Source organism: Xiphophorus couchianus, chromosome 11, assembly GCF_001444195.1.
Source record: "Xiphophorus couchianus chromosome 11, X_couchianus-1.0, whole genome shotgun sequence".
Classification (NCBI taxonomy): Eukaryota; Metazoa; Chordata; class Actinopteri; order Cyprinodontiformes; family Poeciliidae; genus Xiphophorus; species Xiphophorus couchianus.
This window is the reverse complement of record NC_040238.1, coordinates 13907222-13933174: the sequence shown is the minus strand read 5'-3', so window position 1 is coordinate 13933174 and position 25953 is coordinate 13907222. Positions and strand designations below refer to the sequence as shown.

At 43.4% G+C, this 25953-nt stretch overlaps 1 protein-coding gene across 5 annotated transcripts; it reads left to right on the top strand.

The window, feature by feature from the left end:
* LOC114152910 (rap1 GTPase-activating protein 2-like) lies at positions 1 to 25568 on the top strand. Of its 5 annotated transcripts, XM_028031065.1 has the most exons (25): positions 1 to 306; positions 4806 to 4841; positions 11910 to 11994; positions 12990 to 13025; positions 13533 to 13580; positions 14021 to 14053; positions 15113 to 15436; positions 15534 to 15637; positions 16269 to 16347; positions 17237 to 17290; positions 17370 to 17453; positions 18333 to 18433; positions 19195 to 19324; positions 19868 to 20023; positions 20126 to 20197; positions 20331 to 20417; positions 20973 to 21119; positions 21255 to 21359; positions 21440 to 21531; positions 22277 to 22381; positions 22449 to 22536; positions 22872 to 22923; positions 23001 to 23071; positions 23301 to 23331; positions 23741 to 25568. In XM_028031065.1, exons 1-24 carry the CDS (start codon positions 263 to 265, stop codon positions 23310 to 23312), a joined length of 2145 nt encoding a protein of 714 aa, XP_027886866.1. In that variant the 5' UTR covers positions 1 to 262; the 3' UTR covers positions 23313 to 23331; positions 23741 to 25568. The 5 variants fall into 5 exon arrangements, with proteins under 5 accessions (XP_027886866.1, XP_027886867.1, XP_027886863.1 ...); XM_028031066.1 differs by lacking the exon at positions 13533 to 13580; XM_028031062.1 differs by lacking the exon at positions 1 to 306 and having other exon boundaries at positions 4711 to 4841.
* Positions 25569 to 25953: the final 385 nt, after the last annotated feature.

Below are 25953 nucleotides of genomic sequence, written 5' to 3'. Positions count from 1 at the left end.
TAGGTTTTCAGGCTTCCTCTCCATCAGGGCCGATGCCCCCCTCCACCCTCCAGGCTCTCAGTGTGCTGCCAAACGAAGTATGAGAGGAAGAGGAGGAGGAAGAGGGAAACATTAACGGGAGGAGGAAGACGCGGAGGGAGGAGGCGGAGGAGCGTGTGGCCGGGATGAGAGTATTTATAGGAGGAGAGATGAGGCGGCGGCGAGGAGAGCCGGAGGATCCGACACAATAAGAGGAGACAAAGGAGGAGGAGGAGGAGGAACCATGCTGCGGAGGAAGAGGAGCGTGTCCTTCGGCGGCTTTGGATGGTGAGCCTCAGCTTGTTTCATTGTTCCAGACGGAGCAAAAATGATCTAAAACGTTCCCACTTTCAACGCTTTTCAGGCTGATTGCCTCATCTGCATGGCAGTGACATCACTATGACATCACAGTTTCAGCAAGATCCGTAAATGAAGCGGCTTAAATCCGCTTTCCTAACTACTTCTTCCTCTGGTCGGACGCGGTTCTGCTGGGCTGCAGTTAATCAGCAACTTTCTGCTGTCAGGAACCTAAACGGGTTTGTTCCCGACACAAAGAGCCCAGCAGAACCGGACCACAGGCGAGCAGAGCCGGGACACGCTAGAAAACATTAATGATAGAATTTAAGATAAAATTATTTCATATAAATATTAACTCAGATGCTAATGTTTTACAGAGAAATTTAAATATTGATTAAAGAACCAACGCAGTTAAAGATAAACAACCTCAGTCAGGAATGTCTCAATGGAAAACCTCTAATCTAAACTCACCGGTTCCTATTTACTGTAGTTTATTTATTTCGCATAATTCACAAAACGTTGTACTTTAAAAAGAATCCTGTCGCCGTCTTGTTTCTTTTTCCACTGATTTAATTAACAACGAACCACCTGGGATTGAATCTACAGTGAACCTCAGGAATACTTCACACCTCCTCTAAAAACACTTTGAACTGTTTATTTTAACATTTTAAACAGCAAATATACCTTCATATTAATACTCTCCGTGGAAACCATCTTACAGAACAAGCTAATGTCTTGTTAAAGCTTCAGCCAATCAGCAAAAAGAAAAATAAATGTTGTTCCTGGATTGGTTAATTTGCAAAAGTCAACCAATAATGTGTTTATCAGCTTTGTATTGAAGTATAACAGCTTCCCACGCTGCTTTTTCTTTTGAATATTTAAGAAAAGCTACAAGAAAAAAATCCAAGAATTTTCCACAAATCCTTCAAACAAGTTAAAACACATATAAACATGTTTTTCCCAGATTACAAGTGAAAATATAAAAGTGTAAATAATACTTTTTAATCAGTACTCAATCATTATTGACATAAGTTTCTACGTTATGCTGAAAAATTATTTCTAAGTTATTTTTGTTTTATTTAAGGCATTTTTTAAGATATTTGCACTAGATCATTTGTACAATGCTCTGCCCCTTAGTGGACAGATAATAATCAGCCAAATCAGGTTGATTACTTTCAGTTTCATGCATCCAGCATGCCGATGTGAGTGAATCCTCGTCAGTGCAGCATAGCCTGAGATTGTTGCGGTATTTCAGTTTGAATCCTGCAGTGATGGGTTAAATGCATGTATGTCATGTGCTGGCATCTGTCTACCAGATTTTTTTATCCACGTCAATAAAATATTAGCCTAGCATAGCTGTTGATCAAACCATGCAGACATTTGTGTTGTTTAAGTGACATCCATGGAGCAAACAGTACATTATAATGCATAAAAATACAACAATTCAGCTCTGGAAGAAACTGAATCTGAACATTTAAACTCACACTGCTGCTGCAAGAAGTTAGAAAAGTAGGAGTTTATAGATTTTGTTGTTACAGTTTATTCAGACATTTATTAGTCTGAATAAACTGACCAGTTAGCACCCAGAGAGGTTCCTTCAGTAACGACTCAGATCCTATTAGAGCTGGATTATAGAGACGGTAAAAAGACAAATCAGAGCCACAGGATTCCCTTTATAAACATCGGCGCACGTTTCCCCAGAGCTGATGAGGAGTGCTGATAATAGCCTGAGAGGTTAAATCGATCCTAAAAGCCGGCCAGGGAAGCTAAGCAGAGAAATTTAATTTAATGTTCACTTCCTGAGGGACAGCAGCTGTTCAAACCAACCTGGATCTGTGTGGAAAAGTTTCCACCCCCTTTAAAGAGACCATTAAGCCAATTAGTGTCCAAAGTGAGTTAATTTGAGCAAACCTTTTAAAAAAAAGAAAGTGTGAATTTGTCGTATTTCCATGTTGGAGCGAATCAACCAGGCTATACGCAAAACGTCACTTTGTCAGATGTTGACGCTACGCATGGCTGTGACAAACAGGAAGTAGATGTTGCTAACTAGCATGAAGCACATGGAGTTCACTCCACCATGATGGATGTTCCTCTGAGTCTGGTACCAGTAGAGGGCGGCGTTTGCTATGGCAGAACTTATTTGGTAAATATTTTCCATCTCCTCTTTAATTCTTTTTCGGATTGAGCATATGATTTCAAATTCAATCAACTGTTTCCAATACGATGCATCAAAATGCACATAAAAAATGTTGATAGAAAGCGGTCTAGCGTTCTGTTGAGTCCTGCTAACGATCCGCTTGTTGAACCAGAGACTCTGGACCTTCCTGATTTAATCTTGGTGATGGAGTGAGGAGGGAAGCCGGAACATCCAGAGAGAAAAGAGACATGTTCAGGGAAAACATGTTAACTAAACGCCAGATCTTCTAGGTCCAAATCGAACCGAATTTATCGAACTGTCAGGTGTTTAAATGAATAATCTCAGTGTGGTTTATTGTCTGACTGACGACAGAACCAGGGTTCTGTCTCTAGAACCTTCTGGTTCTCCATCTTTAAACAGGGAACCTTCCCTCTGTCTGCCTGAACCTCAGCACATCTGCTCTGTTAGCGTGCAGCGTCTGTCGATGCTGCAGCTGCTTCCTCCTCTGTTCGCCGTCACTCTTTGGGTTTCCTGTGAGCCGTCAGCAGAGAGACGCATGTCTGGTTCTGGATGAGAGGAGAGCAGCAGCAGCCAGGAATGTAAATCCTGTTGGTTCAGTCGATCTGGCAGAACTGGGATCAGGACACACGTCGCTGAATCCTGCAACATCATCCACGCTCCCCCGCCTTCCTCCTTCCACAAAACTTCCTCCCTCATCTTCACCTGATTTCAGACTGTTTGAGGAATCAGATGCGTTTCATCCAGCGTTTAGACGGAGCCGGCTGATAGTTTCTGTCTTTAATAATGCAGGAGGAGCCTGAGGCGGAGGAGGGAGCAGTTTACAGCCGCCAGCGGCTGCTCGCTCCTTTGAATTCAGCCGCAAAATGTCAATTCAGCGAAGATTCTTTATCCTCTGGTTCCTGTTTTGTTCTAAGAAACACAGCGAAGAACCAAAACATCACGACGACATGTAAAGCCTTTAGAAACTGAAGGCTCTAATTATCAATGCAGGAAGAGACGATGGCAGAAAACTGACATTATTTTCCCAGAAGCCTCAGTTTGGGTTCTGCTGGGGTTCTGGTTTGGTTTTCATATTCTCCAGATTAGAACTGATCCCCTGCTGTAAATACTGAGAACGGCTTTCATGTGACATTAAAGGTTGATATATCATGCAGTTAGATTCCTGTTCCTACTGGAATCATCCAGTTGAGGTCTATATAAAGCTGAACTGTGTTTTGGTCCGAGTTCCTAGTTAGGCTCCTTGTTTTTGTGCTGTCACTTTGGTGCGCCCCCTACAGGTCACAGAGCGTCCCACTGTGACCGGTTGTTCGGCCATTTTGGTAGTTTGAGGTGCGATTATCTCACATTGCAGAAACGTTTTATTCCCAAACTGATTAAAAGTCATGAACAACGTTGATGATCATGACCATCCAGGCCTCGGGATAGTTAGCGAGCTAGCTAACGCTAGCGCCAAGAACGTCACTGAAAGCGTTTGGATCAGAACAGATAAAAACATGTCAAACTGTTAATGTAGTAACAATATTCAAAACACTCAGTACAGGTCAGTCCTAAAGGTGCTAACGGCTAGCACACAGCGCTAACATTAGCAGAAGACACGATGCTACAGCTAGCAAAGCAACGTCCAGGATGTCACATAAACACCCAATGAATTTATGTTTCAAATAAAGTTCTGCTATTTTAACATTATTTTCAGCTTAGCGCTTTGCTGTGTCGTCGTTTCCATAGAGACGAGAAACTGATTCTCAATCAGACAAAGTCTTTCTGCAAATTCTTCTTGATGCTAGCGGGGGACGGAAAGCCTCAGCAAACAAAACTTTCCCACCAATACGGAAACATTTCCAACAAAAACAAACTTTAAAAAGGTTCTGGTGCGTCATGTCGTTAATTCACCAAACAGTCAAACGTTTTTTAGCTTCTGCATCCTTGAAAAATAACGGTTGATTTGGGATTTAGTGAATTTAAACTTAGATATGTGTAGATGATAAAACAGAAAAAACGTTTTAAAGACGCTTGTTGTTTTTTTACATGTCGTGGCCAGAAACCAGCACCGTCCCACATTGTTCGTTTCCTTGACTCGTGTGTTTTGTGGCTCCTTCCTCCTTCAGTCCAGAAGCTGATGTGTGATGCATCGCCGTGGCGGCGCTTTAATAAACGGGTGTTTTATTGCTGTGAAGCTCTGGGCTCACACCTCCCTCTCAGGTTACCAGGGTTAATGGAGAACACAGACGTAAATCTCCTCCTCCTCTTCGGAGATGTTGTTCTGCGCCGCCCGTTATCAGAACCGGACGAGAGCGGCGTCCATTAACGTCTGCTCCTCTCTGTGTCTCTGCAGGATTGATAAGTCGACGATCAGCACGCTGAGAGCCCGGTGAGTACCAGCACACGCCTGATTTACAACTTCTCTGATGCGGTCCAGCTTCAACACCGTCCACATGCTAACAGGAAGTGACAGTAACTGGACTCCATCAGGGCCAGGACCGCCTTGGTTGGTCCAGTCATTCTGATCTACTCCTTTCTATGCTGGCGTTCCCCAAGGCTCTGTGCTGGAGCCTCTATGGCGGACGCTCCATGTCCTCGGTTCTGCTCAGTTTGATCCCTGGAATAAATCCTTAACTGTAAAGAACCGAAAACACTCGGGGACCCGACCAGCACCAGAACCGTCTATCCTCAGGAAGAATACGCAGAGAGAAATCCTCCTTCAACATGTCCGACTCGGTTCAGGACAGTCCGGTTCTTTAAGGATGATCCAGACCAAATCAGGAGCTGTGTGTTCATGGGTCCATCAGGAGAAAGGGCGTTGGGGTCACTACAGGTCAGGGGTCAATCCATCCATCCTCCCTCAGAACAGGAAGCAGTGTCCTTATTGGACCTTCCTACTTCCTGTCTTCTGCTTCCAGGCTTCATGTTTTTTGTTTTCTTCCTGGTTTGAAGCCAACAGTTTTCCTTCAGGATCTAATCTTCAGGTTTTGCTGTTCACGTCGCTGTTGCCGTGGTGACCTTATTATCCGCGCTGCGCGGCTCGTCATGATCCGTATTTTAAGCTTTTTTTTCCCAGAAGGGGGAAGCAGGCGGAGGACGTTCTGGTGTGAGAGCAGAGCGACGTGTCTGAGGGCAAGGTCAGCGACCTCCTGCAGCGCTCTCTCCTTTCTGTCCACCAGAACCTGCTGGGAGCCGCTCTGGGTCAGACACCACTGATGAAGATGCTCGTCCTCTTCATCAGGCAGCAGCATGAAGACGTTCTGCTCAGACTTAACGTGCCGTTATTATTAACATTTAAATACTGACGGGGACAAATAAATTATTAGATCTTTTTTACGCCGTCTGTCAAAATGACTGGCAACCAAATGTCTAGCGCCACCTCTGGTCTGCAGAGACACAGCGCTGCTGGGGAGTTGCTAGCATGCTAGCATGAAAGCTAAAAATGCTGCTAACCACCAAAATCAGATAAATATGGAGCAGATTAATCAATAAACCATTAGGTCAGTAAACTGGCTCATTACTAATGTTTGCATGATGTTTGTAGATATGTTAAAAATAATAATCTCATGTAGTCAAACTGCAATATCTCACACTTATTTAAATTTATTGTAGTGGCAAAAAAATGGCAAACTGAATTTTTATTTAATTTCACAGCACTTCACAGACAATAGTTGTGTTCTTTCTGACAATGTAGAATAAATAAATACATAAATAAATACCAACCGAAAGAAAATGAAGTGAATAAATTAAAAAAGCAGAAGTGAGTCTAACTTAAATAATTAATACATTATTTTATAAAATGAAATAAATACAACCCCCCCCCCAAAAAAGTACAAAAAGTAAACACTGACCAAAAACAAATAAAAATCAATGAATACTCATCAAAATTAATAAATCAATTCAATCACATTTTGGTTGATATCAGAATGACAATCGTTAATAAATTAGAGAAAAAATTACAAACACATTTAAGCTAATAAAAACAAACATAAATAAATATAAATGTTAAATATAGAAGCAAACAGAAAATTATTTAGACTTAGACTTAGACTGACTTTATTGTCATTTTGCATGCACAGGGTGTATACAGAACGAAAATTTCAGTCCCTTCCTGTTTTTTTTTCAACAAACTACCACTAGCTTTCAGTCAGAGTTGTAACAGAAATTAGTGACAGCTTCATCCTCCTCTTCCTCCTCCTCTCCCGTCAGTTTTCCATTTTTCCTCCATCTGCCTTCCTCTGACTGATTACGGCTCCGTAATCCTGTTGGTCCCTGACATTACGGCAGAGAGGAAGAGGAGGAGGATGAGGAGGAGGAGGAGGAGCGGTGCTACTCTGTTAGATCTCAGTAAGATGCTCAGTAACCGACGGCAACGCTGCGATGCCACACCGCCAGTGGTGAGTCTCACATTTACTCCATCTACTCACGTTTGTTTACGTTGTTTCTGCAGAGGATCGGCAGGCTGCAGACCCAGTAGTGTGAAGCGTCTGCATGGGTGTGTGTGTGTGTGTGTGTGTGTGTGTGTGTGTATGTGCGTCCTCTGAGTGGACGGCTGAGGGCAGTTGTGTCCCCTGAAGGTAAACAGAGAGAGCAACGTGTTGACAGCTTCACAGGAACCAGAATTTGAAACGTTTCACTGAATCAGATAAAAACTCATTTCCACCTTAAAGAGCAGGAATCTGTTTGTGCTGCTGCTCACTAGTCGGGTCACGTCTCCTTAAATCAGACGGAGCCTGCTGATTGGCTCAGAGTTGGTCTTTATGTCAAGTTTTGGGACAGAGGACATCATGCAAAGTGAGGACGTTAGTTGACGGATTGAGACCTGGACCAGACTGTGTGTTAGTCTGTGTGTGTGTGTTATGTTATTGTGTGTGTGTGTGTTTTGTTAGTGTGTGTGTGTTATGTTAGTGTGTGTCCGTCTGTTTGAAAGCAGCAGCGTTCCTTCTCTCCTGCTGCTGTTTACAGTGTTTTTTTCTCTCCAGTAATAACGACAGTGAATCATTTGAATCATTTGTATCGTTTATCATTTGAATCGTTTAAATCATTTGAATCTTTCTGCTCTCAGTGAAATCCAGTGACAAACTCCAGAAACTAAAATAAATACTCTAAGGCAGGGGTGTCAAACTCCAGTCCTCGAGGGCCGCTGTCCTGCAGTTTTTAGATGTGCCACAGGTACAAACCGCTGGAATGAAATGGCTTAATTACCTCCTCCTTGTGCAGATCAGTTCTCCAGAGCCTTAACGACCTAATTATTCCATTCAGGTGTGCTGCAGCAGAGGCACATCTAAAAGTTGCAGGACACCGGCCCTCGAGGACTGGAGTTTGACACCTGTGCTCTAAGGTTTATGGGGATAAGATGCTCTCAGGTGTTTATTTCTTGTTGGAACATAAAATTTCCTCCTTAGAAAGTTACAATCCAGATTCCAGTGTGAGAGGCGCCCCCTGTGGTCGCTGTGTGTCCTACACTTGCGTGGTTAGGAGCTGTTCTATAAAAAACACCAAAGTGGTGGCAGCAAGCGGCTGCGCTGCCATCTGTTTGGTCCGCTCCATGCGGTCGCTGCTGAGTCGTGTTTCTGTGCTGACCGACACGTCTCCTGCAGCGAGGGCGGCTTCTGCTTCAGACGCTCTCGTTGTTTTCATCAGTGCCGTTCTGTTAGTGACAGCAGCAATAATCTACATATGTTTATGTTTTCTGGAGCTCTGAGCAGTCAAAATGACCTCAATCTGCAGAGCCAGGAGAAAGACTCATGTTGCTCTTGTTCTTGAACTGGTTTCTTCACATGTTGGTGTTTTGCTGAGAGTCAACACCAGTTTCCACCAGTTTGGCGAACCCAGCATTCATCGTCAGTGCAAAGTGGAAGATGGCAGAGTGTTGTCTGTTGCTGCTTTGTTTATATCTTACATCTCATTCACTCTTACTGCCCACAACAGGGAGACTGCAGTCTTAAAGCAACATAAAACTTCACTCTGACCAGCGATAATGGAGACGGAGCGTCTCTGGTTTCCAGTCAGACCAGAATAAAATCATCTGCTGGCCTTATGACCATTCTGCTGCCATGCTGGGTTCTTGTTCCTTTGTTCAGTTGACCGGTGTAACGATTCCAGCTAAAGCCCGAGGTTTGGTCTGCTCCTACAGACTAGTGGCAGCAGCAGTTGGCACACAGCTGGTGGAACTTCTTAGTGCAATGTAATGAAGAACTGTTCTGCTCCATCTTGTCTGCCATGTATCTGGTGTAAACAACGTTGTTTAGGATCATTGTGTTCTGATGACTTCCTGAGGGTGGAGTGTCAGAAAGAGAAGAAGGTTCTTAAAATGAAACTAACCACCAACTTAACTTTTTTACTGACAAACTATAGAAATTCAATGTTCTATCTTAAATTCAGCCTTGGATAGACTAGCATTAGCCTTGGATAGACTAGCATTAGCCTTGGATAGACTAGCATTAGTATTGGGTATTGGACATTTTAGTGTAAACATTTTTTTATTTCTGCAATATTTTGCCTAAAACTGTCTCAGTTCTTCCTCCAGCTACTGAACAAGTTGCTAAATATAGCAACAAAGTGGATGATTATGCAACAGGTCTTCTCTCGTCCTGACCACGCCCCTCTGGGTCTCTTGGCTCCGCCCACTTTGCTGAAACTTTTCCTCAAGGAGTTTAGTTATATTTTAAAGAGACAGAGGCCAATTTCAAGGCATCAGATATGATATGATGTGAGGTCAAATTTTTGTTTTAAGTCATGTTTGGTATATACAGCATTTTCATAACGTCTGAAGCTAACAGTCACTGGATTGCGCTATAAAATGGCACTATACATAAAAAATAATTAAGAATACTTTCCCTCTGAAGCTGCTGGTTCTGCTGCTCTGTTGTTGGACGATGAGTCCAGTTGGAGGTGATGTGGTTCTGAGGAAGGTGGATTCGTATCAATCTCCAGGCAGATCAGAGGGGTGTGTTACAGTCCAGCAGGAATCCTGTTATTTACGGGAGGTTCTGTCTGTCAGAAGGTCGTTTGGGCTGAAATGTTTCCACTCAGATGGTTTTTCTCCTCCAAGCGGCTGCAGGTTTTCTGATCTGCTGACAGCGTGTTGTTGCAGTCATGAAGCAGCGCTGCAGGTTCCTCACAGGCGCTGTCACTTCTCATCCGTCACATTTCACCACTTTGGTTTAAAACTGAACAGATTCTGCTTTTAAAATCTTCCTGGAAGATGTGAGTCCATGTTCTGCTCCGTCCTGTCTACCAGTTAATCAGAATGTTTCCAATATTTTATTTTTGGTTTTCAGGCTTGATGAGTTTTACTTGAACAAACCTCCAGATTCACAATTAATTCCCTGCTTCAGTTTGATCTAAATTAGCTCGTTAAGACAAGTCAAGCCCCCAATTATCTCAGAGTAGAACATCATCAGTAGGTATTAGCCCACTTCACTTCTCCAGCTGACCTTTGACCTGCCAACTGGAGTGTGTGGAAGCAGGAGGAGCTCCAGGGTTAAACTTTAATGAGCATCTTTGCTCATTAAAGAGCTCAGGAATGTTTCCTGAGCTCTGCAGGAAACATTCACTAATAGAAACTAATTCATTCACCTTCAGCAGTTCAGCAACAGGATCAGGTTTCCTCTCAGCATGGAGGATAAATGTTCGCTAACGGCGCTGGCAAGAGAATCACAGCACTAGCTACTGTTAGCTTTGGAGGCTAGAGGCTAGCATGCCTAGTCTGGTCAACCACTGGACTGCCTTCTTCCACTGCTGCCCATTAGCACAGACAGGCTGGCTTTAACATTTGATAGGCTAGCCTTAGCCTTGGATTGCCTAGCATTAGCCTGTCATAGGCTAGCATTAGCACTGGATAGGCTATCTTTAGTCATTCCAGCTGTTGGACCCAAACCAGACCTCGGTGTTGTTCCCCAGCTAAGATCAGATCCAAATGCCACGGCGCCTCACTTGGTGACCTTTTCTCTCCCAGCAGGGTCCGTCTGTCCCTTCCCGCCTCCTGGTGACCTTTGTGTTTGCTGTGCAGAGCTGGAGCCGGTCGAACCTGCAGCCCTCACTCAGACAGCAGGAACAACATGAACACAAACTGTTCAGCCTTAAGAGGCAGAGAGAAGGAAGTGAAGCAGCAGAAGTTTCTGGAAAAGGTCAACAGGAAGGAGGTTCTTCCTGGTTCTGGATGGGTCTAAAGTATCTGAGCTGCAGCAGTGATCAGACCAGGTCCAGATATTTGAGGATGAGACCACGGTTTTGATCTGAACAGGCACAGTTATGCTAATCCACTAGTAGGTAAATTTGAAAGTGTTTAGCTTCCCCTAAATCTTTCCAGGTGAATTCTAAAGCGCTAATTTACTTTGTTGTTTTCTAAACTGTTTTGAGGTTTTGGTTGTCGACTGTTCAGAATTCAAGTGGTATAGTAGACGTTTATGTTCATGCTCTTATTTTGAAGTTGGTGAAGTTCTGTTCCCTCTCCTCATGTTCGCTTTATTGAGCAAATGACAATACAACACATGAAGGAATGAGGTAAAATAATTTAAACCTACCTTTGTTCTGTGGGTTTTCTGCCCAAAGCATTACTGTGGCCAATTAGGCTAAGAGTTAGCAAAACTCAACAACTATAAAACTGAAACCATGAATGAAAGGTCCAAAGAATCACTTCCTGTGGCCCAAACAGTACAGGAAGGAGTGCAATGACATGTTTAATCATGTAGGGGGCGATATGCTATGTTGTAGCACGTGTGTTATTGACAAATGGTTGAAATTACCACCTTAGCATTAGCTTCTGCTAAGTTCCATGTTGGTATAGCACTAGCAGGGCTAATGTATATGATTTGTGCTAGCAGGGCTAATGTATATGATTAGTGCTTTAGGGTTAGCGTAGCTAGCTTTTTAGTTAGCGGTCTCCACGCCTCCATCTGAATTTGGCTGATTTTTAAACCATAATGCTCCCTGTTGTTCTGTTTGGGTTCTTCAAGGTTCTGTTAGGCCAGGATGAGACCTTCAGACGGGTCAGAAGGTCTGACTTTAGCCCCTCCCCAACTCCACCCTGTAGCAGAGGCTGACCTCTGACCCCGAGGGGTCAGTCCATGTGTTTCACACTGAGAGGAACTGATTCTGCATGGACATTATGACCTGGAGTCGGCACCAGAACCAGAACCATCTGGGTCCGGTCTGTCGCCATGAGTCAGAACTGTGGTAAAAACGAGTTCAGCTCTAACCATGACTCCAATCCAGCCTGATCAGAGTCTGAATCATGACTCATCGCTACCATGTTCAAGCGGTGATTCACTGATGAGTCTGACGAGTCACACCTGTGACGTGATCAGGCGGCTCCTCAGAGGTCAGAGGTCAGGCGGCTCCTCTGAGGTCAGGCTGACCTTCATCTCCAGCCAGCTCGTCATCATCCTCACCTCCTCCCGGTTCTTTGCTAATGAAGACGCGGCGTCTCTGATGATGGTTTCCTGTGTTGCAGTAAGCAGGACCAGCTGACCCTCCCTAATGTCCCGGTGGAGGACCGCCTCCCGTCGCCCCCCCGCACGGCGCCGCCCACCATGAAGGTAACACCTGCTGCAACCTCCAGACGCCGCTCAGCGTCACCCTGTCTGCCTGTTTCTCTGTTAGATCTGTTATTCCAGATGAAACCTGCAGGTCTGATGACATCACAGGAAGCGGCTGATCAGACTCCACATCCGTCAGTATTTTCCTCTTTATTTGGATGTTTGGTCCATATTCCTCCATTAGAGGAATAAATCCAAGGGATTCTGCTTGGATTCATAGAAACACTTGGAGACGTTTCTATAAACAATTTTAATTATTTCTATAAACCAAATCAACTTATTTTGCTGATGAACTGTAAAATTGGTTAATAAGGGTACTACCTTTACGTTTCTGCGGAAACTGTGACATTTTAGTGTAAATTTGTTTAATTCTGCAACATTAGCCTAAAACTGTGTCAGTGCTGCCCTCTTTGGGTTGAACGGTGGCTACTGCAGTTGAATTTTCCTATTGGCTACTACAGCAGTTCAGCTGGGCTGATGTCTGATAACACAAACTAAAGTCACTAGATTTGTCACTAGTCACATTTTGACTAAAAGTCACTAACTTGAATTTGTTAGCATTTTGCTAACGGTTTGCGACCAGTTTGCTCCATCCAGTATCCATCTTGGGTCAGAGGTCAAACCTAACATTGACCGTCTTGTATCACCAAAGCTTCACAGTCCGTGTTCAGATCTATGGACAGTGACATGTCCACCATGTTGCTGGTCAGCCCATTCTTGTGCCTCCTGTGATGTCGTCAGTCCAGGTCCGGTAGAATCAGCAGCTTTATTCTCATCCTGAAATCATAACGGATAAAAATCCGTCCTTCCTTCCCCGGTTTGTTCTTGTTGATGAGTAACAGAAACATGGGGAGGTAAACCCGGTTCAGTTCTGATTCAGTACAAATGTTACTTCCTCCTGTTTCATTCTCAGTGATTCATAAATACTTTTGCAGTTTAGACATATTGAAGCGTTTGTCCTGACAGTGAACTGGTTTACCTGTTTCTGTCTGCAGTCGGCTCATTTCTTCGACATGATGGACAAGATGGAGGTAAGACTTTAATTCGCATGGATCCGTCTAACGGTTCTGTTAAAGGAGCCGAGACGCCGGCAGGATGAGGAGACTTTATAAAACATCAGGAATCATCTGCAGAAGAAGAAATGAGGGGGAAAAAACAGAAGAACAGAAGAAGTTAGGAGGAAGTGGAGCCTTTAAGTTTGGTTTGTTGACTTAATGACATCTGATGAGGCGGCAGCATCATGCTGTGGGATCATTGGATCAGCAGCGATCACAGATCAATATCTCAATGTAGCATTTTTCATCAAAACAATAAAATAAATTAAAGGGCAGGTGAGGAAGAGGAGGGCAGAGAGACGGAGCGAAGAGCAACTTGGTCCAGTTGGACGGCAAGAGACAGAAAACCAGACGAGTCAACAGATGTCTCACTCGGACTGAAACCCAGAGTTCTGCTGGGTTTTGGTTCCGACTCTGAATAAAATGTTTTTGTTGGCTCATCAGAATAATTTCGTCCTGTTTTCTCTCCCGACTGCGGAGCAGCAAGTACCAGAAGCTGTTGAGATGAAGACAGTCCCTCTGAGACAGAAGGCACGTCCGTCCACCTATCTGTCCTCACGTCCGTCCACCTATCTGTCCTCACGTCCCTCCATCTATCTGTCCTCATGTCCGTCCACCTATCTGTCCTCACGTCCGTCCAGCTCATGTCCCACGTTCCTTTCCATGTTGATGTAAAACCAGATGAGCGTCTGAGCAGCAGGAAGTCTCTGTTCCCGACAGGAAGTCGCTCCAATCTTCACCTTCACCTTCATCATTATCATCATCATCATCCTCGACAACCCAAGTTGCATGTCCGCTCTGTTGCTGTTCACGTGGATTTGTTTCTTCCTTCAGTTTAACATCCCATTGTCTTTGGTTTAGTAAAAGTGAACCTGTGGATTCAGTCAGAAGTTTACAGGAAGTGAAACTGAAGCTGTTGTATTCCAGATGCGATGTTGGCCATGTTTGAAACGCCTCTGTCTCTGTTTCAGGATGATTACATTCCTTATCCCAGGATCGAAGAGGTGAGACTCAAACGTCTCTGTCCTCTAGTCCAAAGGTTGTGGGTTTGATTCCTGCCAGCAGTTTGAGGCTGTCGGGACGGTTTCACTCTGTCTGCAGTTTTATTAATATTCTGATGGTTTCCAAAAATGTCTGGGCAGAATTTTTTCTATCAAAGTTAAAATTACAGTTTGGACATATTTTGTTATTATGGCTGCAAAACCTGAGATTTGGTTCATTTTCCCAGGAGAAGTTAAACTTGACTTTCCAACATTTCAGCTGTTTAGATAAAAAAACTTACAAAAACTGACTTTATTTTAAGGTTTTATGAAAAAAAATCGTGAAGTTGTGATTGGTATTTCAAATGTTCACAATATAACAAAAACAAAGATAAACACAGATTGATATTGCACATGAACTATTGCTTTGAATTGTGAATATTTCACATTTGCAAAAAAAACTATGCAAAAGATAACGACATAAAAAAATAAAAATTATGCCACATAGCAACACAAAGGTGATAAAACAAACATTCTCAAATCACATATTAATATTTCTGTAGGCCAGTCTACATAGGAAAAAAGGAGGAAATTTCCACAAAAACCAGAAATTTTCTAGAAAAAAACCCAAAAATATTTGAGCTTCAAAAGTTGAGAATTTACTAGAAAAAACTCAGAAATTTCTTAGATTTATCTCAGAATTTTTCTACTTTTGATATTTTTCTGGGTTTCTCAGTATTATTTTTTTTATTGGAAATCTTCAACTTCTCAAGTTAAAAATGTCCTATTTTTTCCACAAAGTTTCTGATAATAATCTCAAAATTTCTGAGATTTTTGGTGGAAATGTACTCCAGTTTTTTCGGTCCACTCTGACTCCAATACGCCGTCGCATATTTCATTTGAACTTTTGACCTGACACTGAAAATATGATGAAAAAGGTTAAAAGTAAAGAAGTTCATTCTGAACATTCAAAATATATGACTGTAACAAGACAACAATGCTGTAGTAATAACAGTAGAGCCGTTACCATGACGACGCAGCAGCAGGTTTCCTCCAGGTGTGACAGAAACATGTCGACTGCAGGTGTTGGAGAGGGGGCCCCCGTACCCGCAGGTCATCCTGCCGCAGTTTGGAGGCTATTGGATAGAGGATCAAGAGGCTCCGCCCCCTTCAGAGGCCCCGCTTCCTAAGGCCACGCCTCCAGATGCTCCACCCATTCAGGCTCCACCCCCACCAGAGGCCACGCCTCCCGAGGCTCCGCCCCCTTCCTCCTTGCAGTGCAGCGGTTTAGAGGTAGAGGATGGAGGAACAAAGGAGGCAGAAGGTTCTGCCCCAGGGGATTATGGGTATCACCTGGAGGAGATCAACGAGGCAGCACGCGCGTACAGGAACCACTTCCTGGGCAGGGTGAGCTGTGATGTCTTATGAAATAAATCCGTGTTAAAACATTTTGTGGTTTGCAGCAGTTTCAGGTTTTGGTCTCCAACGTCTTCCTGCCTTTCAGGAACATCTGAACTTCTTCTGCCCAGTCAGCAGTTTGGGAAACCTGCTGCTGTCTGTGAGACACGAGGAGGAGAAGGAACACGAATACCTGCACGTCATCATCAGGTAAACACAGGAACCGGGTCGGGTCAGAGCTCAAAGAGGGGCTTGACTCGCTAGGAACTGCTTGTAACTAGTGGTGTGTATTTATTATGTAATTTATCGTAATAAATTTCTTATCACTATAAAAATCTTGATTTATTGTTGTGACAATAAATTCCAGTTAATGATGTTTAACTGTCAACTTTGATAGTTTTGCTATTTTCTCTGCAGTTTATCCAATAAAAGCCTCAATAAATACCAATAAATATGATTAAATACAGTCACTGTCTGCAGTTTAGTGAAACAAATCAGACTTCATCATGTGACTGGTGCCCTAAAGAGACAAACAGGAATGTTTTTCAAGAGCACTATTTGTGTTTGTGGGGCTATAGTTGCTGCAGTGTTATAGTCGCCTAAAAAGATGCAATAAATAGTTATTAACATCACCTTTATCATTATCACAAGTGTACCACAAATTATCGTGATAAAACTTTAGGCCCACATCGCCTTACTGGTGACTCTAGTTAAAGTTTGTAGCATTTTTGTTTTTAGGTAGGGGGGCTTGGACCCTCTCATTGCTGCTTTTGGTCTAGTTAAAGCTTTAAAAGCAGTGTTGTTCCTCTGGATCCAGGTTTGTTTCTTGTGTTTGCTTCAGGTCTCGTCTGAAAAGCGTCTACCACAGATTATCTCTGGCGGAGCTGCCGGACATCCCCAGCGTTCCGGAGCTGGCCAAGGTGTCCACACACCTCACTTCCTGTTCTCCTCGAAACTACTTCCTGTTCCTGTGGTTAAAAAGACAACTGTTTAAATCAATCAGTCAATTTTTATTTGCATAGCACATTTCAGCAACAAGCCATTTCTAAGTTATTTTACATCATAAAAACACAAAGTCTCTCAAAAACTCTCAAATATTAAGAGCTGCTCTAGAAATTACAGCTCTGGCTTGAAGACTAGCTAAAGACAGATAATTCAATTAAAGGGCCGGTATGAGAATGTTTTTCCCTCATTAAATCAAACCTGCGCTGTTGCTTTGATTCTTTTATGTTTAAGAAATCTTTTAATCTCCATGGCAACCATTCAGGTGTTAATACGTCTGGGTGGACCTATCCCCACCTCCAAGATCCAGCTCCACCTCACTCAGCTCCTTCAGACCAGCCAGCAGCAATTAGCAAACATCTGCTGAGCTCATAATAGGAGCTGCTGCTCAGAGCAACGCTGGTAAAAACGTTAAAGGGTTAACAGAGGAGCCATGTAGGGATGACTTCCTGGAGGCGGAGCTTCAGAGAGAGCAGGAGCTTCTTAAAGAGACAGAGGCCCAATTTCAAGGTGTCATATTAGGGAGTTAAGTTTCTTGAAATCATATTTGATATATAGCATTTTTATAACAACTGAAGTTAACATATTTAGTTGATTTTGCTATAAAATGGCAGTAAGACAGATAAACCTGCATCGTTTTTGTTTTCTTTGACAGAAATGTAGAAGGTGAATATCTCGTTACAATCCAGGTTAATTTGATTTGAAACATGTCTGAGGCTAAGAGATGTTGTGCACGAAGCATTTCACACTGACCTGTGGGAGTTTAATGCTGATGAAAGTTAACAGTGGGACCTGTTTGTCCTGAAGCTTGTGTGCGACGAAGCGGCCTCCCTGCGGTTCAGTCCGGTCCTCTACCCCAAGGTGAGCTCGTTTTCCTCGCTCTCCTCTCGGTTCCTCCTGCTGAGACTTGTCCAGCTGACGCCGTCCTTTCCGCCTGCAGGCGTCTCAGCTCATCGTCAACTACGACGAACACGAAGTCAACAACACCTTCAAGTTCGGCGTCGTCTACCAGCGCTTTGGACAGGTCAGAACCGGCCATGCTGCGGCTCTCATTGACGCCCAACATAACTGGAGAAAAAACAATCTGACTCTGAATATTAACCAAACTCTAGATTCAATGTTTATTCAGCCAAGAAAACAAATTAGATCAGATCATTCATAGGATTAACTTTATGTAGCTTATTTATAAATCTCCATGCAGAAATATTTTCATCCCACAGTTTGTGTGTTTATCCACCCAGACACCAGGAGGCGCTACAGGTATAGAGACACAAAATTGGTTGAACAAAATTACTCTGTTTGTTTTTTTTACTGTGTTCAGGTTTGTCGCTCACAAAGTCTTGTTTTTAATTTCCAAAATGAAATGTGTAAGGAAGTGGGAAATAATAAAAGCACCAGGAAGTGAAAATGTCCAAATCCCAAATTATGGTTTTACATTTAATGCCAAACTGTAGCAACATATCAAAAAGTTTATCTTATCACACAGTTAGACAAAGGGATCAACAAAATATTTTATTTGAATTTTACCTGTATTCTATTTTACTTTCATTTTATGTATTTTATTTATTTTAAATATTTTTATTTGTGTTTTGTTTGTTTCAAATCAAGTACTTTTATTTGTTTTTTATATTATTTAATTATTTGCATTTTATTTTGTATGTCATGTTTTTGTATTACTATTTTGTTTGTGATTTATTTTTGTAAAATGAAATATTATCTTCGTGTCTTCTACATAGTTTCTATAGTAATGTAGAAGTTACTGTGTGAAAATTGAAGAATAACAGTTTCTGCCTCCTGAGGAAACATTTGACTCGTAACCTCTACCTGAGCCTGAGGTGATCTGTGATTGGCTGTGACAGCAGAGATGATCTGTGATTGTCTGTGTCGGCTGTGACCTGTGCAGGTGTCAGAGGAGGAACTGTTCACCAACAACCAGGAGTCTCCGGCTTTCTCCGAGTTCCTGCAGCTGCTGGGAGAAACGGTGGAGCTGCAGGACTTTAAGGGGTGAGCAGCGCCACAAACTGAACCATGGACGACACAAACTGTGGAGTTTCTGTTCAGAGCAGCAAAATCTGATCTCAGGTCAGCGCAGAGTAATAATAATAAAGTTAGTCGAGTAAAAATAAAGAGAAACCGTCCAGGAAATGAGTCAGGCGAGAGGAAAAGCACACATTAACACATCATTTAATGTTTGGAAATGGCATCAGCAGGCAGATAAAATATACCGTTATGTGGAAATGTTGATATTTTAAGGACCAAAATGAAAATAATTGACATAAATAATGTAATTACAAAAAAATTACTTTCAATATAAAGATTATAAAACTTTATCATAAACTGCAGGTGTGTTTGTGTGTCTGGTGATTTTTTTGGTTAAAACAAGTTTGTTCTTCAACCAGTACACGGAAATTTGACTCAAGTCAGAGTAGAAATACTTTATACTAAAGTTACTCGAGTAAAACTAGTTACTGCCCAGCTGCTGCTTTTTAAAACCGACTCGACATTGAATATTTATTAGAAATAATTTGGTTGTTTGGGATTTAAATGGATTCATTGGAACCTAAACTTTCATATTTGTTGTAATTTTCATCAAAATGAAACTTTTTCATCTTTACCAGAAATTGAAAACCGTCAGTATCTGGATTCTCTAGAGCTTCAGGAATAGAAACTAAAACATAACAATGTCACGGTGTGTTCACCCGCTGGTTCTGTTGGGCTTGGTGGAACCGGGCCGGTCCAGTCAGCTCTCGCCCTCCTGTCTGCAGGTTCCGGGGCGGGCTGGACGTGTCCCACGGCCAGACGGGGTCCCACTCCGTCTACACCGTCTACAGAGGTCAAGAGGTCATGTTCCACGTCTCCACCAAGCTGCCGTTCACCGAGGGAGACGCGCAGCAGGTAGAACGGAAAACTGCCGGGAGTCCAGGAAAACTCAGGAAATAAAAACAGAACTGGAACATGGGTGTCTGTGGTTCTGTTTGGTTCTGGTTGGTTTTGTTTGGTTCTGTTTATTCAGGAAAGGTTTTTGGGTTTAACCTTAGAGTTTCTATCAGCTTCTTTCTTTTTGTTAATCAAAGTGAAACTGAAACAATATTTTTACAGAAACCAAAAATAAATATTTTAGTTGCTGTCCTCTCAGAGTAGAGAAACTGTTATTCTTTCTGCTGATCAATAATTAAAGGTATCGATTATCAGAGCTATGGTTATGTCCTGAATGCTTTTGATACAGGCGGTTGCCCAGGGCGGCACGAGAAGAGGGGATGTTGAGCGTTTCAATCATAAAACTGAACTTTTAAAGTTTATTTTCATGGCACATAAAAACACCTGAAAATGGACTCAGATTGCTCAGTTTAACTCAGTGTTTTCAAGACTGCACAGCCCCCTGCTGGTCGCTAAACTTTCAGCACTAACGCTTTGCATGTGTCACTTCCTGTCGCTCAGCTGCAGAGGAAACGCCACATAGGAAATGACATCGTGGCGGTGGTGTTCCAGGAAGAGGCCACGCCCTTCGTCCCCGACATGATCGCCTCCAACTTCCTGCACGCCTTCATCCTGGTGCAGGTGGAGGAGACGCGCTCGGACAGCGCCACCTACCGGGTAGGAGGTCTCACTGAACCAGACCATACCGACCCGACCGAAGTCCATCTGGGTCGAGGAGAACCGAACCAAAATTGAACCTGCTTCTCCAATCTCTGGTAGGTTTCCGTCACGGCGCGAGAAGACGTCCCGCCGTTTGGACCGCCGCTGCCGAACCCGGCCGTCTTCAGGAAGGTGGGCTAGGAATCCGGTCCGAACCGGGTCAAGTTCTTACATCGAACGGGGTCACGTTCTAATGTCTGGACCGAACCAGGTCGAGTTCTAACGCCCGAACCGAACCGGTCTCATCTGTGGTTTTCTTTTCCAGGGTCCGGAGTTCAGGCAGTTCCTTCTCACCAAGCTCATCAACGCGGAGCTGGCCTCCTACAAGAGCGAACGTTTCGCCCGACTGGAGGTAACCAGCAGGGGGAGCCGTCTCCCTCAGCCTGCTGGAAAACACTGACAGGGTTCAGCCTTTTAGCAGGGTCTTATGGAGCTAAAATAGAATAGGGCCATAAAGTTTGTTCAGAATGTTTTTCAGCCAAAAAATTTTTTGATTTAGGGTTAAATGTTTTTTCAGTTTAAAAATTTGTTTTGTTCAAAATTGATTTTCACTGTAAAATAGTTTTTTGTTGGGTCAAAATATTTTTTTTTTATTTCAGTTTTAACCACTTTTTGTTTCAAAAATGTTTTTCAGATAAAATAATTTTTTAACGCCAAATCTTTTTTATCAGTTCATGTTTTAACTTTTTGGCCTTAGTTTACCTTCGTTAAATTTGCTTTCCTTTTGTTCAATCATCATTCCTCTTCTTCTGCTGCTGGATGAAAAAGTTTCCTGATCCAAACACAGTTTGTTGTGTCTGAATCATTTTGCAGCGTTTTGGGATTAAATCCTGATTTTCCCGGTGCATATGCTAGCAGTCAGGTTTCTCTGGAGTGAATCGGTTCGTTTTATTTCCCTCCCGCTCAGGAGCGGACCCGCTCCGCCCTACTGGACGGCCTGCTGGACGAGCTGCACAGACGCTCCCAGTGCATGCTGGGATTGGGCTTGGGCATGGAGGAAGAGGGCCGGGGTGAGAATGGCCACGCCCACGGAGGGCTGCTGGAGTCCATCAAGGTCAGTCTGAAGGTCACTTCAGCTTTACTCTCACATCCCAGTTTGATCGTCTGACTCTTTGTTGGAAACCAGTACAGGAGTTTAATGTTTAGCTGGTTAAAATCTTAATTAAATATTTCTGCTGTTTCATTTCAGAGAGCAATGAAGGGGCGGAGCGTATCCATGGAAACCATGTCGCGCGGTGGGGCGGGGCTGCCCACCAGTCTGAGTGGGGGTGGTCTGGCCCACCTGAGCATTGAGGTGAGCAGAACCGGTCCAACACTCCGGTTCAGGCTCGGCAGCCATTGGCAGCTGGATTGTTTGTGTGTTTCTGTTGCCAGGGCAACGTGAAGTCTCCGGTGAAGCGGCGCTCAGGCCTGTTCCCCCGCCTGCTGAGCATCGACAGCCAGACAGACAAACACAGCCACAGGAGGTAACCACGACGACGACCTTTCTGATGACCTGAAGGAAGTTTAATAAATACTGCGAAAAACTGAGAGGCTTTTTTTTTTAATTTAACACAGTCTGCTCAGAAAACCGTCACATCATCTGCAAAGCGAGTGATTTTATTGAACCTGACATCTGAAACACAGAATAAATGAAAACAGAACCCTGAGCTTTTTGTTTAGTGCTTTTTTAAAACGTTATTTAGCACACTTAGCTCCCCTAAATTATTTTTTCCAGGTAAATTCTAAACAGCTAATTGACTTGGCTGCTGATACTTTCAAATTCATGCTCTTATTTTGAAATGATTGAAGAATGTTCACACTGCAGTTCCATTTCCTCTCCTCACATTCTCTTTTTTTATCCAGTTATTTGAAACATTAACTTCAACAAAATACTGTGTTGACATAGCATCTTAGCATTTTCTTCAGCTAAATACTGTTTGGTGTAGTGCTTTAGCATTAGCTTTCCCTGAATACCATGTTGATTTAGCATCTTGGTGTTAGCTTCAATGAAGCACTTTAGCATTAGACAACATTTATGATTAGTGCTTTTGGATTAGAGCAACTGTTTTAGCTAGGGATGCTCACTTGTGGTCCTGAGGAACTCCATATTTATATTTGAGGCTAAATCCAGTTTTTCTATCATTTCACATCTCAGCTGTTAGCAGATATCTTTAGCGTGAAGGTACTGGCTCAGTTGTTCTTCTGGTTAAACTCTGTTTGCTGTGTCAGCCTCCTCAGTGAGCAGCGCAGCTTCGACTGTTCCCACCCCATGCTGGAGGTGAGGTCTGAGCTGCCGTCCAATCCCAGCTCTCCAGAGGCGGGACAACGCGACAGGTGAGCTTTAATCTGTCTTTTTGTTTGTAATCTGAGCAAAGCAGCAGCAACGTTTCTGTGTTTTCAGGATTCATCCGAAGAAGGAGAGCAGTAAGATTTCCAGATCCACATCCAGCACCTGCAGCTTCAGCATTCCCTCTAACGACGCTCACCTGGTGAGACTAATCAGTAACCTTCAGTTGATTGGTTGTAGCTGTAGTACAGCCTTGGCTGGTTGGAGTGGAGAACAAAAACTGTTCTCCCAGGAAAACCTGGTAGAGGTTCTGAATCTGTTTTTACGACTAAACTGGACGGGTTCTGACTCACCTTGTGGTCGTATTTGGGTCCAGCCAGAGTTAGCCTCCATGGCTGGTCCTCAGGTTGGTGTGACAAGAAAGTTCAGAGGTCATTTATGTTCTGACGAGGATTCAGAATCAGGAATAGTCTTGAATTTTCATGCTGTGAATCTGATCTCATTCTAAAACTTCTTGAACTTCTCCTTCTGTATCAGACTGCGCCGTCTGAGGTTTCCTGTCCCCTGATCGTCTGCCGCAGCCCCACAGGTTCAGTACATCCACCTTCATCATGTCCAGATTCCTGCGCTTCGCCTCACTGACCACCATTTATTTTCCTCTTTCAGAACTGAAAAACAAGAACTCTCCCAGATCCAACCTGAAGTTTCGCTTTGATAAGCTGACTCACTCTGCTGCTGTACGTCGGTTTGTCTGAGCCAACCCTTCCTGTGGTCCAGGCCCGTTATCCTCTGGTGGTCCTGGTAGCGCTCCATGCTTTCTGAAGGTTTTTCTGAGTTTCATCTTTAGACTTTGGCCGATTTTCCACCCAGCTTCAGATCTTCAGAAAACTGGATCACAGGAAGGAAAACAGGAATAGTACGCTGAACAATCTGAAACTCCTCTGATTTTTCTCTCTTCTTTATCAGCAGGGAAACTGAACTCAGGAGGTTCTGGCAGGTATGTGCGCTTCTCAGAGCTGTTTCAGGTTAGATGTTTAACTTCCCACCATAGCAATCCTGAGTCTGGACTCTGGAAGCTGCAGGTTAGCTTCTAGAGCTAACTTCCAAAGTTAGCTTCCAGGTTAGCTGCAGGCTAGTGCAAACTAGCTCCAGGTTAGCTGTAGGCTAGCTCTATGTTAGCTGCAGGCTAGCTGAAAGCTACCTCCAGGTTGGCTGCAGGCTACATGTAGGCTAGCTCCGGTTTAGCGCCAGGTTAGCTCCAAGCTAGCTGCAGGTTAACTCCAGGTTAGCTCCAAGTTAGCTCCAAGCTAATTGCAGGTTAACTCCAGGTTAGCTCCAAGTTAGCTGCAGGTTAACTCCAGAGAACTTCATGAGAACTTCATCTGGATCTCCTGTCTGTTCTCCAGAGAAACTACGTGGAGGTGCTGCCTTCACACCACCAGGACCAGGAGGACGGACTGAACCGGACCAAACCGCATCATCACCAACACCTTCCCGGTTCCTGATGCGCCGCTGGTTCTGCCTGATGTCACTAAAATCCGTGGATCGACCATGGAGACCCAGTTCCACCTACAGACAGCTTCTGTTATTTTAACCAATGAACGCTTTGAAGTTTTTTTGTTTTCCTTGTTTCCTTCTGGATGAAGACGGGAGTCACGGACAGATTTCCTTTTCAGGGAATGTTACAGGTGTTTTCCTCACTGATCAGTGAAATGGTTCCGAGTCGTTCGGAGATCGGATCCAGCTCTGTCCTTCCAGCTGGTTGACCTTCTCTGCCCTCCTCTTCCTCAGGGTAGCTACGCCCTGCTTTAAGTTCTGATTAAGTCCAGTGGACCTGGTGAGACCACTGAGGCTGACTGAGGACCTCTAGAGGCCAGAATTAGGAACAGTCAAAGCAAACCCAATTGTAGAGACGGTCCAATTAAATAGAAACTGGAATTATGTCTGAAATCTATTTTTAATTTAATTCAGTTTATTTATTCAGCACCAGAGTACTAGTTCTGTCACATAAAAAAACAGTTGTTCAGATTCCAGGTAAGTCCAGATCCAGTTCGGATCAATCCGGTTCAGATCCACACACAGTCAGAACCAGGACTCATCATAACAGATCAATCAAAGCCAACTGGTGAGAAGGCATCAGCTGTTTGGACCAAATCATCGCAGCGATCCCGCCTCCTCGGTGACCATGTGGCGACAGTGGAGAGGAACAGGAAGTAATCCTCCAGCTGGTATGCAGGGCCAGGTGTACTTTCTATGTTCAGCAAAAAATAGTCACGGCAGTCTTCAGAGGCTAACATGTAGTCAGCAAGCTAACCTACAACCTACAGTTGCTAGCTAAATATTTACCTTTGACCTATTTATTTAGCTTGCTAATGTGATATTTAGTTTGGAGCTAAATATTAGCAAGCTAAATATTTAGATTGCTAACTCACTATTAGAAAACTAAGCTACAGTTGCTAATTAAGTTTACCTTGGATCTATTTATGTAGCTTGCTAACTCAGTATAGAGCCAAATATTTAGTTTTTTCTGAAAGGTTTTTTGCTGAAACGCCTGCCGCTGTGTGACTGGTGCTTCGTGGAAATGTTCTGATCCAGAGGGTCGGGGTAGAGGTCAGAAACCAGGCCTGCAGTGAGACTTTCAGGCTGTTTTCTTTGTTCCTTCAACCAGAACCGGACTGAACGTTTGCTGTGACATCACTGTGAGTTTTTGTTCTCTAACTGGAAACCTAAAGATAAAAAACACAGATTGTCTCTGCTCATCGTTTTCTGTCTGATCACCGTCAGGAAATGTGAAAAATCCGTGACAGCAGGTTTTCCTTCAGACATTCCAGTTCTCTTGACCCTGAATGCACCGTGTTGAGTTTAAGGTCCCAGCAGAAGTCAGTGGCTTCTCTTCATGTCTCTCAGTGGATGTTTACTTCTGAATCTGATGATACCTTCACTGCCGTTTGAGTCAACATCACTGACGTCCCTCAGCTCTCTGGTTATTGTTCTCTGTATGAAGATTCAAAATATCCCGTTTAAAACTAAAATCAGTATTTGCACTAAAGCTGTTTCCTCGTTGTTTCAAGTCTTGTTCCAAGTTTTTAAATAAAAGTCAAAGTTTTATTTTGTCAGGGACCAACTGATGCTGCAGAAACACAACGATGTCAGTCACCTGTATGTTTCGTCTTGAAGGAAAACTGTGACATGAAAACCTGAAGCTATAAAGTTTCTGAATCGTTTGCACTTTGATTCCAGCGTGTTTGACTTTTGTGTGATTTTTTTCCCAGCAGCTTTCTGGTTTTTAAAGCTTGAATCTGCTCCCAGTAATGTGTGTGTGTGTTTGGGGTCAGAGGTTGTATGCTGGTCTAAAGACTTCATCACTTCTTATTTAAAGCTCAATTTTACTGGATCAGATAAACTTCTTAGTTAATTGACCAAAGTTCTCTGAGACGTCTGGCTGTAAATCAAAGCTAAAGAAAAGGTCCAGTTCAATAAAAGGCTTCAGCTTTTATATTCATGTGGAGCTATTTCTGCACATGAACAGTAAAGAGATTACTTATTTTTTCTGTAATTTAGCTCAAATAGAACCAATATAAAGTAGCAGAGATGGGACAGAGAACACAACCCTGTGGGA

Excerpts from the sequence above, each read along its gene's own strand:
- LOC114152910 (XM_028031062.1), top strand. The coding sequence starts at position 4,726 with ATGTTGTTCTGCGCCGCCCGTTATCAGAACCGGACGAGAGCGGCGTCC. Across the intron at positions 14,054-15,112 it reads CTTATCCCAGGATCGAAGAG|GTGTTGGAGAGGGGGCCCCC; the intron begins GTGAGACTCAAA and ends TGTCGACTGCAG. Across the intron at positions 17,291-17,369 it reads GTCCGGTCCTCTACCCCAAG|GCGTCTCAGCTCATCGTCAA; the intron begins GTGAGCTCGTTT and ends TTCCGCCTGCAG.